The 16,501-nt window shown below is 56.4% G+C and overlaps 1 protein-coding gene across 3 annotated transcripts in view; it reads left to right on the forward strand.

Annotated features, from left to right (window-relative positions):
• The first annotated feature begins 368 nt into the window (after positions 1 to 368).
• Positions 369 to 16,501, forward strand: part of GRIN2D (glutamate ionotropic receptor NMDA type subunit 2D) — a 49,992-nt gene continuing 33,859 nt past the window's right edge. Inside the window, exons 1-7 of one of the 3 annotated variants that reach the window (XM_030820979.1) lie at positions 369 to 539; positions 1,328 to 1,606; positions 5,044 to 5,534; positions 10,337 to 10,956; positions 15,322 to 15,436; positions 15,703 to 15,914; positions 16,194 to 16,362. In XM_030820979.1, coding sequence (XP_030676839.1) covers positions 5,070 to 5,534; positions 10,337 to 10,956; positions 15,322 to 15,436; positions 15,703 to 15,914; positions 16,194 to 16,362 — 1,581 coding nt within the window. In that variant the 5' untranslated portion in view covers positions 369 to 539; positions 1,328 to 1,606; positions 5,044 to 5,069. Of the gene's footprint in view, positions 540 to 1,014; positions 1,087 to 1,168; positions 1,607 to 5,043; positions 5,535 to 10,336; positions 10,957 to 15,321; positions 15,437 to 15,702; positions 15,915 to 16,193; positions 16,363 to 16,501 lie in introns of those variants that run through there. The other 2 variants (XM_030820980.1, XM_030820978.1) reach the window with 2 other exon arrangements.

Consider the following 16,501-nt stretch of genomic DNA (forward strand, 5'->3'; position numbering starts at 1 on the left):
TGACGAACACTGAAGTCAGGGAAAGGCCTCCTGTTTCCAGAGCCTCAAGTCAGGGCTGGGGCAGAGGGCAGCAACCCCCAGCCCTGGAGTCTAGCTCTGAAGCTGATGTCTCCATACCGGGTTCTGAGTCCCTGCCCGCCCGTCCCCAGCCCGACTTCTTCCTCCCTTTTTATTTTCAGCCCCTCACTCCCTTGTCCCAGGAGGAAGGCAGAGGCTGGTAGCTGGGGGTGGGGGGCGGCCACCTCCCCAAGCCTGGCAGGAGGAGGGGTCCCCAGGGAGGCCAGGAGGGGGGGCTGTGGGTCTCCCGGCAGTGGCGGACGGGGACTGAATGTTAATCGCATCCCGAGTGAGTGTGTGTGTGCGAGAACACAGCGAGTGTGAGTCCCTCCCGCTCCGGCTTCCAAGCCGCGGCCGCCGCTGCCACCCTCGCCCGCAGCCTCCCGCAGCCTCCCTCGGCCACCGGTGCCCTGCTGGGTGGGTGTTGCCTGGGTGGGTCCGCCCGGCCCCCAGGGGTCTCTCGAGCATCTGCCATCTGCCCGGTGAGGATCTGTGTGTCCGGGTGTCTGGGGCTGGCTGGTGGAGGGGGGGTGTGTCTGTAAGCGCTGCGGCGGCGGAGGGAGGGAGGGGTCTGTCTGTCTGTACCGACCCTGAGCCGCCTGCCTGGGTGTCGTGGGGCTCCCACTCCTTCCCCCCCGGTCCCCCCAAACCCAGATGGATGGGGTGTACCTGGGTTCTGTGCCTCCTGCCTGCGTCCGGCCAGGAGTCTGGGCGTCCCCGGCTGCCTGTGTCCTCCTGTCTGTACAAATAGCCCCTATCAGCAGTGGCAGCCTGGCCCCCATTAGACCCCCCACTCTGTGTGTGTGTGTGTGTGTGTGTCCCTCCTCAAGCTCTGGGGGCGTTGAGGGGGAATCCCAGGGAACTGAGGTCGTGCGTGTGTGCGTGAGTGTATGTGTGTTTCTGCCTGTGTTTGAGAGTGGGGGAGTCAAGGGGGGGTCTGGAGGTGGCCAAGCGAGGAAGGGGCAAGCAGTTCCCCAAGCAGGCAATCTCCCGCTCCTCACACACACATACCAGCTACCAGCTTCAGAGGTGACCCAGACAGACAGATAGACACAGACGCTGGAAGGGGGGGTGGGGGGGCTGAGGGCACAAAGCGGGGCTGCGAGTGAGCCAGGGAGAGGCGGGACTGGACACATGGAAAGGGGGGAGGAGCCGGGGCTGAAGCGGCAGAGGGGGGCACCCCGGGTGGGCGGAGGGGGGATCCCCACGGGGTCGGGGCGGCAGGAGGACACCCCGACAGCCTCTGCAATGTCCGGGGCCCAACTTCCAGAGCAACATGTGTAGCCACGTCCTCGCCTAGTCCAGGTGGCCGCAACCTTGGGGGAGAGACAGGGCACGACAGGACCAAGGAAGAGGAAGGAGAGACGGAGCCAGGGACAGACAGGAGGTCCGGGCTGCCGCTGCCGCCACCACCACCACTGCCGCCGCCCCGGGGCCTGCCCCCCGACATCGGCTCTCTGAGCCCTCCTCGGAATCTTGGGGTCGCTGGACACCGGGTTCCGGTCCTGGCCCCCCCACCATCCCCCCAACAGAACAGGGTCATGAAAAGGTAAGGCGGGGACAGGGGATGCAGGGATGGTGGTGGGAATGTGGACCCCCAAATCTAGGACAGGGGAAGTTGGCCAGGAGCCTCTTGGAGGGAGGGGGTTTGAATGGTGGGCAGGGGTCTTGACCCCCACCTAGCTCCCCTGTCCCTCAGGGACTCTCCTCCACTCTCTCTCTCTCCCTCTCTGAGCCCCCTTTTCCTGAGTCCCTACACCTCAGACCTTTCACGCCCCCATTTCTCTGACACTTGGCTCCCTCTCCCCAGCCCCACATACCTGATGCCCCATATCCCTGTGCCTCCATCTCTCTATCTCACCTTCTCCCTGTACCCCCCTCCCTGCATCAGTCCCCCCATCGCCGGCCGGCCCTCTCCCTCTCTCCTCTCGCTCTCCCCTCCCATGTCAGAGCTATGAGTCTGCTATTAATACCCCTGCCAAGGACCTTGAGGGCATTCAGGCCCCCAGCACCCCTCGCCCCAAACTCCCACCCCTTCTTCAAGGTTCTGGAACACCCTTCCAGCCTCTTCCAAGCATCAGGATTCGGGTGGGGAGAGACCGGTGTGTGTGTGTGTGTTGGGGGGTGAGGGGGGAGGAAACGGGATGCCGTCTGCAGCACAACTCGAGGTTGCGGGGGGAGCTGTTGATCAAAGTGGCCGCTCCTCTCTTCTGTGTTGGATGCTGTGGGGGGCAATGAAGACAGGGACACCCTAGGAATTTCTGGCACCCTCCTCCTCCTCCCCGCTTGGGGACAGGCTGTGCTATGTACAGGATCTAAGTGGGGTGACTAGGGAGGCCAGAGCTGGGGGGGGCACCCAGGATGTTGGGAAGGATGGGGTTTGAAACCAAAAGGGGATCCTTAAGGGAGGAGAGGAGCGGGAACCCGGACTCCTGGGTCCTTGGGGGAAGAGGGGAGCTGGGGACCTGGACTCTTGGTTCCTGCAGGGAGAGGAAGCTGGGCACTGGAGTTCCAGAGTCTTGGGGCAGGAGGGCCCAAGTGCTTTCCTGGGTGCTGGGGAAGAACAGGACCGAATGCCCAGACTCCCAAGGCCTGGGGGAGGAAGGGGCTGCCAGAAGGACTCCTGGGTCTTTACGGGAGGAGGTAGGGGATAGCGCTTCTGTCTGAGGAAGGCAGGCTGGGAGCTCAGTCTCCTGAGTCCCTGACAGGGCAGGGGATGAGAGTCGGGGACTTTAGCCCTATGCAGATGGAAGTGGAAACAGAGGCTCCTGAGGAGGTGGAGATGGAGGCGAAGCGGGGCGGGGGGGGGGGTTGTCCAGAGGCTGGACTCTGTGATCCCTGAGGGCGTGGGTTCTGGGTTGGGCCTTCAGAGTCCTGGAGGACTGGGGATGCCCCTCCTCAGTCCCTGGAGTTGGGGAGGCTGCTCTCCCTAATCCCTGTGGGAAGGAACTGAGCATGCAGCCCCCGTGAGAAGGGTGGGGCCGGGGGCTGCCCTACTGGGCCTCAGCAGGGAGCGGGATGCGGGGTCCCTAAGAGCAGAAGCCAGGTAGGGGTGGGTCTGGGAGAGGCAGAGGAGGGGCTGGAGGGTGAGCAGCCACTGGGAATGGAGGGGAGCGTGAGTGTTAACCCCGCGGGGGCCAGGCCACAGCTGTGGGTTATTTTGGGGCGAAGTGGGGGGGTTATTCTGAGCGCTGATTGAGCCAGCTGCTTGGGGAAGGGCAATGGAAAGGAGGAGCGAAGAGGAGCCAGGATCGGGGAGGGATGGGCATACTAGGAGCCCCCACCCCCTTCCCTGGGGAGACAGGGGCCGGAGATCTCTGGGAAGGTGAGGTGGTGGGCAGAGGGGACGGGCTGTGGCCTCGAGGCAGGGGAAGGGTGGTGGGCCTTTCCCCCACCCTGGCTGTCTGTGGGGTGGACAAGGCCTGCGCTACCATGGCAACCGGACAGGAGCGTGACAGCCAGGAGAGAACCCTTCCTTGTCTGGACCCTCACCCCTTCAGGAAGCCCCTAGTGCAGACTCCAGTCCTCCTCTGGGAACCAGGAGTCCAGACTCCCAGTGCCCTCCTCCCTCAGTCCCAGGCAGGACCCAGGAGCCTGGCTCCCAGCCCAACCACCCCAGGCGGCGAGTATTCAACAGGGTCACAGGAAGAGAGGCTGTATTTCCTCTCATTTACCAAATTGCTCTGGGCTGGGTGCCAGGGACCCCCCCGCCCCACCCAGCTCTCCACAGCTGTGCCCCCCAACCCCATATCCCAGCTGGGGCCATGACTCTCTTGCTTTGAGAATGAGGGGACAGGGACAGGAGTAAGGGGACAAAATGGGTTAGGGGTTGTGGTCAGGGTGAGGGGTAAGGTCATGTGGGGATTTTCTCTCCTTGGGGTGCCCCACTAATTTCTCTCTTTCTCTCCCCACACACCTGACCCCTTTTCCCTCTCTCGTTTTTTCTCTCCCTTTTATTTCTGCTCCCTCCTGCCACTCGCCTTCCCCGCCTTACTTTCATGTCTGTGCTGGGCACCTCCCTGGTGGGGGTCCCGATCTTGGCCTTGCTTCGCTATTTCTGTCCTGTTTTCGCTCCGCTCTGCCTGCCTCCCTCAATCTCAATTCTGTTTCCCCATCTTTTATGTGTGCATGTCTCTTGGTGGCCTTGGGGTCTCTGTCTCCCTCTTCCTGCCTTGCTGTCTTCTTCTCTGTCCAACTTTCTTGCCTCGCTTATCTCTCCCGCCTTCCTGCATCTCTTCCCGCCTCTATCATCCTCTCCCTGGGCCTTCCTCATTCCTGTTTCTGTCACTCTGTCCTCTCTCTCTCCGTCTTCTCCCTGTCTCTGTTGCTTCTTCCGTCTCTCTCCTTCTTCCTGCCGCTCTTTCCCTCCCCGTCTCCCTGGGTCTCTCTGCTCCTATCTTGATCCCATCTCTGTGGGTGTCCCCATCCCCACCTTGTCTGTCTCTCTTCCTCTCTCTCCCCTCTTATCTCTGTATCTTCCCCTGACCCCATTATCCACCCTCGTCTTTGCGTCTCCCCCAATCCCATACTCCACTTCTTCCTATCTCTGTCTCGCCCTATCTCTGCGTCTCTCCCTGTTTCACCTCTTCTTCTGGTGTTTCTTCCCCACCTCCCTCTGCTGTTTCTGTCTTTCCCTCTGTCTCTGCCTGTCTCTCCTCCATCTCTCTCTCCCTCTACCTGTATCTCCCTCTCTCTCCCCTCCATCTCTCCCTCCCTCTGCCGGTCTCGCCCTCTGTCTCTGCCCGTCTCTCCCTCTCTGCCTGTCTCTCCTCCCTCTCTCTGTCTCTCTCCCTTCCATCTCTCTCGTCCTCCGTTCCTGTCTCTCCCTCTGTTCCATCACCCTGACCGCTCCCTGTCCTCCCCATCTCGGCGCCTGTCCCTCGCTGCATCTCCTCCTCTGTGCGTCTCTTTATCTCGTCTCCCTGTCTCTGCGTCTCCCGTCTGTGCCTCCCTCTCCTCCCCGTCTCTCCCGGCCCGGGCGCTCAGAGGCCGCCCGGCGGGGCCCGCAGGCGATGCGCGGCGCCGGTGGCCCCCGCGGCCCTCGGGGCCCCGCTAAGATGTTGCTGCTGCTGGCGCTGGCCTGCGCCAGCCCGTTCCCGGAGGAGGCGCCGGGGCCGGGCGGGGCAGGTGGGCCCGGTGGCGGCCTCGGCGGGGCGCGGCCGCTCAACGTGGCGCTCGTGTTCTCGGGGCCCGCGTACGCGGCCGAGGCTGCACGCCTGGGCCCGGCCGTGGCGGCGGCGGTGCGCAGCCCGGGCCTAGACGTGCGGCCCGTGGCGCTGGTGCTCAACGGCTCGGACCCGCGCAGCCTCGTGCTGCAGCTCTGCGACCTGCTGTCGGGGTTGCGCGTGCACGGCGTGGTCTTCGAAGACGACTCGCGCGCGCCCGCCGTCGCGCCCATCCTCGACTTCCTGTCGGCGCAGACCTCGCTGCCCATCGTGGCCGTGCACGGCGGCGCCGCGCTCGTGCTCACGCCCAAGGTGCGCGCGACCGGGGGCGGGGCGGGACCACAGGAGGGGCGGGGACAGCCGCTGAGGGGCGGGTCTGGGACAGCCAGCGGGGACGGGGCCTGGAGGGGGCGGGGACTGTCCTGTGGGTCCGCGTCTGGGACAAGGTGGGCCCAGATGGCAGGCAGGGCTTAGGGCTAGGTTAGAGGCGGGGCTGACTTGGAGGGGGCTGGTCTATAGGGTAAGCTGGGCCTTTAGGGTCAGAAAGAGGCCAGTCCTCGATGATCAGAGTATAGGGAGGACGTGGGCCCATTCATTGTAGGTAAGGGTCTGTGGAAAAGGCGAGTCGAGGGAAGGGTTAGGGGCTGGGAACGAAAAGGGACTAGCCCCAAATGGCAAAATCTGAGGGAGGGGTGGGACCTAGGATCAGCACAGGAAGAAGTCAGTTGAAAAGGAATGGGCCTGGGCGCGGTGGCTCACGCCTGTAATCCCAGAGCTTTGGAAAGCCGAGGCCGGCGGATCACTTGAGGTCACAGGAGTTTGAGACCAGCCTGGCCAACATGGTGAAGCCCTGTCTCTACTAAAAATACAAAAATTAGCCGGGCGTTGTGGCGGGCGCCTGTAATCCCAGCTACTCGGGAGGGTGAGGCAGGAGAATTGCTTGAATCCGGGAGGCGGAGGCTGCGGTGAGCCGAGATCGTGCCACTGCACTCCAGCCTGGGCGACACAATGAGACTCTGTCCAAAAGAAAAAGAAAAGGAATGGAGTTCAGAAAGAAAGGGGCGAAGTCTAGTGGAGAGGTGGCAGCCAGGAAGTATCAGAGGTATCAGGTACCAAGGACAGAGTTTGGGGAGGCGTTTGGCGGGTTGAGCATAGGGTCTAGAAGTCAGCCAGGGATGGAGGATCCATCTTCTAAGTGGAAGAGTTGGAAAAGAGGAGGAGTCATTAGAGAGAGGAAGACGGGCAAGGGGTAGAACCAGGAAGCAAGGAATTGAGATTTGGGGCGAGGCCAGTCAGGGAAGGAGTGAGTCAGGAAAGGGGGTGGGGCCAGCCAGTTGGGGCGGGGCCAGCTAGGGGGCGGGGCCTAAACACTCTAATAAAGGGGTGGGTCTAGGGAGGAAGCCGGTCCTGAGAGTAGGGTTTGAGAAGGGGCATACCCCGCTGTGAGGTGTGGAAAGCGAGAGTCCAGAGGATGGGCAGGAGGATGAAGGCTTATGGTGGAGGCCGACCCAGCCAATCAGAGATCAAAGCCAGGAGCCTGCTGGAAAGGGATGGTAGAGGCTGGAGCTGGCCAGAGCCTGGAGAAAGGCCTGACTCCCAAGGGCACAGACAGGGCCAGTCGTAGCGGACCTCTGGTAGAGAAGGAGAGAATTGGACCAAGCCTGCTCCGTGGATTGAGAAGTGGTCAGCTAGGAGGTCGGGGCTGAGAAAGGGCGGGGCCTCCCCAGAGGTGGGGCCAGTGCAACCCAGAGGTGGAGTTTCATTCAATCTACCAATTCCCTGCTGTGCAGCCCTGTGGCCGTGTGACTGCATCACTATTGTATGCAGAGACTCGCAGTCCTTTCCTGTCCAGAGCGTTCTGGGAAAGACGTCTGTCCGACTTTCTTGTTCTCCTTGGCATGGTACTTTACAGAGATTCGTAGGTAGATGCCCTGGGAGGCGAACTTATTTCTTAACTGCCACTTCCAAGGCATATTCAAAAGACTTGATCCCTCGTGCCTTCATTACCCCTGAGAAGTGTGGTCCGCTCTGTTTCATTGCCCGCCGGGCACTGCGGTCGGCTCAGTGTACGCCCATAGCATTCTGGGAAATGTAGTCCCCTTGCTGCCCCTGGATGGAAGAAAGTGATCTTCACAGCTCCGTCTGTGCCCCATTGAATGCTGGGAATGTGGTCCCCTCAGCACACCTCCACCTGCTGAAGGAAGAGGTTCTCCTTGCATTACAATAAGACCTCATTTCCGGCCAGGTGCAGTGGCATACGCCTGTAATCCCAGCACTTTGGGAGGCCGAGGCGGGCGGATCACCTGAGGTCAGGAGTTTGAGGACAGCCTGGCCAACATGGAGAAACCCCATCTCTACTGAAAATACGAAAATTAGCCAGGCGTGGTGGCGCGTGCCTGTAATCCCAGCTACTCAGGAGGCTGAGGCAGGAGAATCACTTGAACCTGGGAGGCGGAGGTTGCAGTTAGCCGAGATTGCAGTGAGCCGAGATCTTGCCACTGCACTCCAGCCTGGGGGACAGAGTGAGACTGGTCTCAAAAAAAAAACGATAAACAAAAAGACCTCATTCCCTCAGGACAACTGCAGTATCCCCTATGCGCCTAGGGAGAAAGCCCACTTGCTGTTCTCATTGCATTACAGGAAGATTTACTGAGAGCTGATTCTGTGCCAGGGCTGTTTTAATTCCTGGGGAATACAGTTCTAGAGGGGGAAAAAAAAAGATAGGGAGACAAGGTCCCTGCCTTATACAGCTTGCATTTTAATGGTGAGACAGACAAAACCAGTAACAGTAAAATCTGGTTGTCCTGGAGGAAATCAACACAGGATGTTGTAAAGACTGAGGATGGAGTTTCAATAGATTGTAGTCAGGGGAGGCCTCCCTGAGGCGGTGACACCTGAGCTGGAGGTGTCAGGTGGAGGTCTGGCATGGAGGAGGTAGGGAAAAGTGTCCCCAGGAGAGGCAACAACAAAGGACAAAGCCCTTGAAGCAGGAAGGAGTTTGATGTATTTGAGGAAGAGCAAGAAGGGAGTGTGGCTGGAGCCCATTGGGGGATTGGGGTGGCAGGAGATGAGGTTAGAGAAGCAACAGGGCCAGTTCATGCAGGGCCTTGGGGCCACGGTGAGGACTTTGGCTTTGATTCTGAGGTAGAATCACTGGAAGGTTTTCAACTGAGAAGGGATGTGATCCAATTAATATTTTGAAACAATTACTCTGGCTGCTGTTTGGAGAATAGACTGGAAGATGCAAGATTGAAAACAAATATAGGCTGGGCGCAGTGGCTCATGCCTGGAATCCCACCACTTTGGGAGGCCGAGGCGGGTAGATCACTTGAGGTCAGGAGTTTGACACCAGCCTGGCCAACATGGTGAAACCTCCCTCTACTAAAAATACAAAATTAGCTGGGCATGGTGGTGCATGCATGTAATCCCAGCTACTCGGGAGGCTGAGGCAGGAGAATTGCTTGAACCCAGGAGGCAGAGGTTGCAGTGAGTGAAGATTGTGTCATTGCACTCCAGCCTGGGCAACAGAGGAAGACTCTGTCTCAAAAAAAAAAAAAAAAAAAAGCTGGAGGATAGATTTGTCTGGAGCTCACATGAGAGGTTGTGACTGAGGACAGGAGCCATTAGCATATCCAGCACTGTTCAATAAAACTTTCTGCAAAGATGAAGCTGTTCTATAGCTGCTCTGTCCGATTTGAAAGCCACAAGCCACATGTGGCTGTTGAGTACTTGACATGTGGTTAGTGCAACCAGAAAACTAACTTTTAAATTCTATTTAACATTTTTTCCTCTGGTCCTTGATTCAGGATAAATTTTATTTAATTTTAATTAATTTTAATTTGAATAGCTATGAGTGGCTAACAGCCACCATATTGGATAGCGTGGGAGACAGTATTTAAACTCATGGGCCTGGTTGAGATCACCAGGGAGAGAGGAATAGAGGAGCGAACACTAAGGCACTCCTACATTTAGAATTCTGGCTGAGGAAGAAGGGCCAGCAAAGGAGGCAGAGGAAGAGGTGACAGAGAGGTAGGAGGAAAACCAAAGAAGGGAAAGTACACTATGCAAAACTTCTTCCAGTTGGGAAATACCATCAGCACCCTCATTGCATGCTGGGAGATGTAGTCTCCTCACTGCCTTCCGGGAACCAATCCCTCTCAGTGGCTGCTGGGGGCTGTAGTTCTCTTACCGGATGCTGGTTGTATTAATGACAGTGATGTTAGCTGCCGGAACAGATGAATCCCCAAATCTCAGTGGATCACCCAACAGGAGGTTGTTTCTCATTCATATAAAATCCAGGCCAGGCGCAGTGGCTCACGCCTGTAATCCCAGCACTTTGGGGGGCCGAAGCGGGTGGATCATCTGAGGTCAGGAGTTCAAGACCAGCCTGGCCAACATGGAGAAAACCCGTCTCTACCAGAAATACAAAAATTAGTCGGGCGTGGTGGCGCACGCCTGTAGTCCCAGCTACTCGAGAGGCTGAGGCAAGAGAACTGCTTGAACCCAGGAGGCGGAGGTTGCAGTGAGCCGAGATTGTGCCATTGCACTCCAGTCTGGGCAACAAGAGCGAAATTCCGTCTCAAAAAAAAAAAAAAAAAAAATCCAAACAGATGTTCTTGATTGGAGGTGGCTTTCCTCCATGCGGTGACTCGGGGTTTCAGGCTCTCACCCTCTTGTGGCTCTGTAATCCCCTTCAGAGGACTTCAGAGTTCTCTTCTGGGGCCTCTGCATCTGCCCTCAGACAGGGAAAAGAGTAAGCTTCAACGGTAAGGTTTTATTAGGCTGGGCATGGCAGGAGAATCACTTGAACCCAGGAGGCGGAGGTTGCAGTGAGCCAAGATCATGCCGCTGCTCACCAGCCTGGGTGACAGAGCAAGATTCTGCCTAAAAAAAAAAAAAAAAAAAGGTAAGGTTTTATAGATGAGTCTAGAATAACTCAGTCACGTGGCTAAACCTAATCCAGATCTAGCCCTTTGCCCCAGGAGGAAAAGGAGATGGGTTTAGTGAACCTATCTAGTCAGTCTGCCATATTGGGAGCTGCGGTCCTCTTATTCATTGCTGAGAAATAAGGTCCCCACGTTGGCAGGCCTGACAGCCTCCTCCCTCCCTGGCAGGAGAAGGGCTCCACCTTCCTGCAGCTGGGCTCCTCCACCGAGCAACAGCTTCAGGTCATCTTTGAGGTGCTGGAGGAGTATGACTGGACGTCCTTTGTAGCCGTGACCACGCGTGCCCCTGGCCACCGGGCCTTCCTGTCCTACATCGAGGTGCTGACTGACGGCAGTCTGGTGGGCTGGGAGCACCGCGGAGCGCTGACGCTGGACCCTGGGGCGGGCGAGGCAGTGCTCAGTGCCCAGCTCCGCAGTGTCAGCGCGCAGATCCGCCTGCTCTTCTGCGCCCGAGAGGAGGCCGAGCCCGTGTTCCGCGCAGCTGAGGAGGCTGGCCTCACTGGATCTGGCTACGTCTGGTTCATGGTGGGGCCCCAGCTGGCTGGAGGCGGGGGCTCTGGGGCCCCTGGTGAGCCCCCTCTTCTGCCAGGAGGCGCCCCCCTGCCTGCCGGGCTGTTTGCAGTGCGTTCGGCTGGCTGGCGGGATGACCTGGCTCGGCGAGTGGCAGCTGGCGTGGCCGTAGTGGCCAGAGGTGCCCAGGCCCTGCTGCGTGATTATGGTTTCCTTCCTGAGCTCGGCCACGACTGTCGCGCCCAGAACCGCACTCACCGCGGCGAGAGTCTGCATAGGTGAGTGGGGCTGGAATGGGAAGCGTGTGGGAGGGCTCCCAGAGCCTAACTACCTGCAGTATTCACTGAATGAGTGGCTCAAATGGGCCACATCTGCTCTTTGAGCCTCAGTTTTCTTTTCTGTAAAGTGGGTGCAATTGGGTCTCTTTTTGGAGGTTAAATCAAGTAATTTGGAAAAAGCACCTGAGATAAAGTGAGTGTATTACTATATTTCATGACTCTAAGATGCATAATTTTTCACATTTTAATGTCTTTGAAAATGAGATGTGTCTATAATTGATGGCTTATCATGGCTTAATTGGCAGCACTTTTGTCTTTCTTTGTGGTACATCTTATAATTGAGAGCATTTTAGATTTAGTCTAAATACCTAGACTATAAACTGAGCTTCAGTAGCAAAAAAGACCCAACAATCCAGTGGCCCAGATGAGGTCGAAGTTTGTTCCTCTCTCACATAACAACCCAGAGAGGAGCATTCCTGGTTATCAGGAGACGGCTGCTCCATGTGATCATTCAGGTACCCGGGATTCTCCCACCCTGTTGCTCTGGCATCTCTGCATGGTGGAAGCCGGTCGTGGGGATGTCTGAATTGTAGCTCATGAGAAGGGGAAAAGAGAGGAAGTGGACAGCAAGCACTTTCCTTTTGAGTAAGTGAGGCAGAAAGGACACGCCTCATACCTTACTGTTGAGAAGGTAGTCTTATGGTCAGGGCTGGCTTACTGGTTGTTGACAGTGGTGTCCATTCTGATTGGCTAGACGTCCATTGGAATTAGCTAGACGTCTATTCTGATTGACTAGACGTCCATTCTAATAGGCTAGACGTCCATTCCTGGCTAGACGTCCATTCCGATTGGCTAGCGCCTGTGCAGCGCCGATTGCTAGATATTTTGAATATTACTCCTGCACATGGCCTAGGCCAACTGCAAGGAAGGCTGGGAAATGTCAGTCCTAGCTGGACAGTTGTGTGCCCAACTTACGCACTATTATTTTAGAAGAGGAGAACAGAGTTTGCTGGAAAACAGCATCTCCACGATAGGAAGCTCTGGGAGTGAAAAAATTGATGTTTGGTCACAGAACAGTGAAAACAGAGACCTTTAATCCTGAACGAGGATGAGGTGAATTTGGGAAGAGATGATGGGTGGGGAAGAAGACCTAAGAGAGGGTAATTGAGAACTGATGACTGGGGAATCAGGATCCCCGAGAAAGAGGATGAGAAAAGCATCCCTTCTTCATAAATACTTACTGAGCACCCGCTAGGAACTAGGGCTCATGCTGGGCTCTGGGAACATAGATGAATAAGACCATGAACTTATTCTTCAAAGAACGCAGGGTCCTGTAACAGTGGCAGACAGGGACGGGGATAATGGCAACGCAGCATGATGCTTGCAGTAATGGAGGTCATGCGGGCATGGCGGGGGCACGAGGAGGAGCACTGGCTAAGCCAGGAGATTTTCGGATGCATGAAGCAGAGTCTCATTGGAGTTTCCTTAGGGAAAAGGGGGTTTATTGGAAAAATAAACACACAGAGGAATGAGAAGCCAGGAATTGAGGCTAAGCCTGGGGCCAGCTACTCTTTCAGCTCTTTCTGGTTCTTTCTTTTTTTCTTTTTCTTTCTTTTTTTTTTTTTTTTTTGAGACGGAGTCTCACTCTGTCGCCCAGCTGGAATGCGATGCCGCGATCTGGGCTCACTGCAACCTCCACCTCCCGAGTTCAAGCGATTCTCCTGCCTCAGCCTCCTGAGTAGCTGGGGTTACAGGCACGTGCCACCATGCCCAGCTACTTTTTTTGTATTTTTAGTAGAGACGCCATGTTGGTCAGACCAGTCCCGAACTCCTAACCTCAAATGAACTGCCCGCCTTGGCCTCCCAAAGTGCTGGGATTCCAGGCGTGAGCCACCGAGCCCGGCTGGTTCTGTCCTTCTTATTCTATGCTTTCTCCCTCCCTCCCTCTGTCCATCTCCTCCCTCTCTCTCTCCCTTTCTCTTTTTCTCAGGCTTGCCTCTCCCAGAGGCTGTTCAGTTCTTTACCCAGAATTTTTTCTCCCTCATAACTTCAGCTCTTGCTGGTCACAACTCATCCCTCCAGATCTCATAGCAAAATGTCATCCCAAGAGAGGAAATGTATTAGCTTCAGTCTGCCTTCCAAACCAGGTTGCACAAGTCACAAGTCAGCCTGTGGAGTCAGGAAGGTTTCTAGGAGAAGGTATCTGAGCTGTGACCTGAGGGACGAATTGCTCATTGATTCATTTATTGATTGAAACGCCCTTTATTGAAAGTCTACTGTGTGCCAAGCATTGCTTTAGGCACAGTGTATATATAGTGTTAAATAAGGTCCCTGCTCTCTCAGAGATTACAGTCTAATAAAAGAGAAACGCAATGAGCAAATAAGTAAAGAAAAGGAAATATCAAGCAGGCAGTAACTTCTGCTATCAAAATCAAGCTGGGGAATGTGATAAGAAATGCATAGGGGGCTATGGTAGGTGGGGTGGTCAGGAAAGGCCTTTCTGAATAGGTGAAATTTGGAGGCTAAAAAACATGGATAGGAGGCCGGGCGCAGTGGCTCAAGCCTGTAATCCCAGCACTTTGGGAGGCCGAGGGGGGCGGATCACAAGGTCAGGAGATCGAGACCATCCTGGCTAACACGGTGAAACCCCGTCTCTACTAAAAATACAAAAAATTAGCCGGGTGTGGTGGCGGGCGCCTGTAGTCCCAGCTATGCGGGAGGCTGAGGCAGGAGAATGGCATGAACCCAGGACGTGGAGCTTGCAGTGAGCTGAGATAGAGCCACTGCACCCCAGCCTGGGCGACAGAGTGAGACTCCGTCTCAAAAATAAATACATACATACATACATACATACATAAAAATTAAAAAAAAAGAAAGAAAGGAAACAAAGAAAGAAAGAGAGAGAGAGAGAGAGAGAGAGAGAGGCGGGCCAGGCCAGGCGCGGTGGCTCACGCTTGTAATCCCAGCACTTTGGGAGGCTGAGGTGGGCAGATCACCTGAGGTCATGGGTTCGAGACCACCCTGGTCAACATGGTGAAACCCCATCTCTACTAAAAATACAAAAAATTAGCCAGGCATGGTAGTGGGTGCCTGTAATCCCAGCTATTGGGGAGGCTGAGGCAGGAGAATTGCTTGAACCCAGGAGGCAGAGGTTGCAGTGAGCTGAGACCAAGCCAATGCACTCCAGCCTGGGCAACAAGAGCAAAACTCTGTCTCAAAAAAACAAAAACAAAAACAAACAAACAAAAAACCACGCATTAAAAAAAAAAAAAGGAAGAGGCGGGCATGGTGGCTCATGCCTGTAATTCCAGCACTTTGGGAGGCTGAGGCAGGTAGATCACATGAGGTCAGGAGTTCTAGACCAGTCTGGCCAATATGGTGAAACCCCCTCTCTACTAAAAATACAAAAATTAGCTGGACAGGCCGGGCGCGGTGGCTCACGCTTGTAATCCCAGCACTTTGGGAGGCCGAGGCGGGCGGATCACGAGGTCAGGAGATCGAGACCACGGTGAAACCCTGTCTCTACTAAAAATATAAAAAAATCAGCCGGGCGTGGTGGCGGGCGCCTGTAGTCCCAGCTACTCGGAGAGGCTGAGGCAGGAGAATGGCGTGAACCCGGGAGGCGGAGCTTGCAGTGAGCCGAGATCGCGCCACTGCACTCCAGCCTGGGCGGCAGAGGGAGACTCCGCCTCAAAAAAAAAAAAAAATTAGCTGGACATGGTGGTGCACACCTGCAATCCCAGCTACTCAGGAGGCTGAGGCAGGAGAATTGCTTGAACCCAGGAGGTGGAGGTTGCAGTGAGTGAAGATCACGCCACTGCACTCCAGCCTGGGTGACAGAGAGAGACTCTGTCTCAAAAAACAAAAACAAACAAAATATTAGCCAGGCATGGTGGTGCATGCCTATAATCCCAGCTACTTGGGAGGCTGAGGTAGGAGAATCACTTGAACCCAGGAAGCAGAGGTTGCAGTGAGCCAAGATCATACCACTGTACTCCAGCCTGGGCGACAGAGCAAGACTCTGTCTCAAAAAACAAAACAAAACAAAACAAAAAAAAAACCAGCCTGGGAAAAATAGTGAAACCCCATCTCTACTTTAAAAAAGAAAGAACAAAAGGGGACTCTAGGGCCTCAACACCAAGCTGAAAGAGAGTCTGGAACCTTATTCTGGGGGGCATTGGGCAGCCAAGGGGAGGGTGCTGAGCAGGGAAGGGGTATATTCGCGTTTTTGAGACCTTGGAGGTGAAAGAAGAGAGATTCCAGCTGGGGGCTGGGGCTGGTCTGTAGAAAGGGGACTTTCTCTGCCTTTAGTTGCCAAGGTCCAGCCCAGGCCCCAGCATGTCCCCTTTCCCTCCTCCTGGGCAGGTACTTCATGAACATCACGTGGGATAACCGGGATTACTCCTTCAACGAGGATGGCTTCCTAGTGAACCCCTCCCTGGTGGTCATCTCCCTCACCAGAGACAGGACGTGGGAGGTGGTGAGTCGCAGCCCAGACCTCGGGCATGGCAGAGGGCGTGGACTCCTGCATGCTGGCAGATGGGGGGCCTGAGGTCGTGAACTAAGAAGGAGGAGGGGACAAGGAGCCTGGACTCCTGGGTCCTGGGATCTGAAGGTGGGAGGGGCTCCTGGGTCTTGGAGGAAGCTGCTGCCCACACACCTAGGTCTGAGGGAAGAGGATCATGGAGGCCAGGATACACCGGGAAGTCTCCCCAGGAAGCCTGACTCTCTTTCCCTTTGGCCAAGGTGGGCAGCTGGGAGCAGCAGACGCTCCGCCTCAAGTACCCGCTGTGGTCCCGCTATGGTCGCTTCCTGCAACCAGTGGACGACACGCAGCACCTCACGGTGGCCACGCTGGAGGAAAGGCCGTTTGTCATCGTGGAGCCTGCAGACCCCATCAGCGGCACCTGCATCCGAGACTCCGTCCCCTGCCGGAGCCAGCTCAACCGAACCCACAGGTGACAGCTTGAGATCCAGGAGTTCCGGCTCCAAAACCCTCCTCCCGTGAAGCCCAGTAGTCCGGGCCCCCAGCCCCCTCCTCCCTTGGGACCCAGGACCCACAAAACCCTCCAGCTTTGTGACCTTAGGCAAACCTCAGAATTCTTTGAGCCTGAGTTTCCCCTGAAAGCGCTAACCATAGTTTTAGCTGCCGCCTATCCCTTCCTTCATATCCTCTCTGCATGGGAGAGTCTAAGGAGGGGGTCCCCAAACTCCCCAAGCCTGGTCACTGTCCGCAGCCCTCCACCGGATGCCCCCCGCCCGGAAAAGCGCTGCTGCAAGGGTTTCTGCATCGACATTCTGAAGCGGCTGGCGCATACCATCGGCTTCAGCTACGACCTCTACCTGGTCACCAATGGCAAACACGGAAAGAAGATCGATGGCGTCTGGAACGGAATGATCGGAGAGGTGAGGGGGCGGACGGGAGGCGGGGAATCTTCGGGGCGGAGTGCAGAGGCGGGCACCGCCGGGCGTGGTGGCTCACGCCTGTAATTCCAGCACTTTGGGAAGCCGAGGCGGGCGAATTGCCTGAGCTCAGGGGTTCGAG

This window comes from Nomascus leucogenys, chromosome 10 (assembly GCF_006542625.1).
Source record: "Nomascus leucogenys isolate Asia chromosome 10, Asia_NLE_v1, whole genome shotgun sequence".
Classification (NCBI taxonomy): Eukaryota; Metazoa; Chordata; class Mammalia; order Primates; family Hylobatidae; genus Nomascus; species Nomascus leucogenys.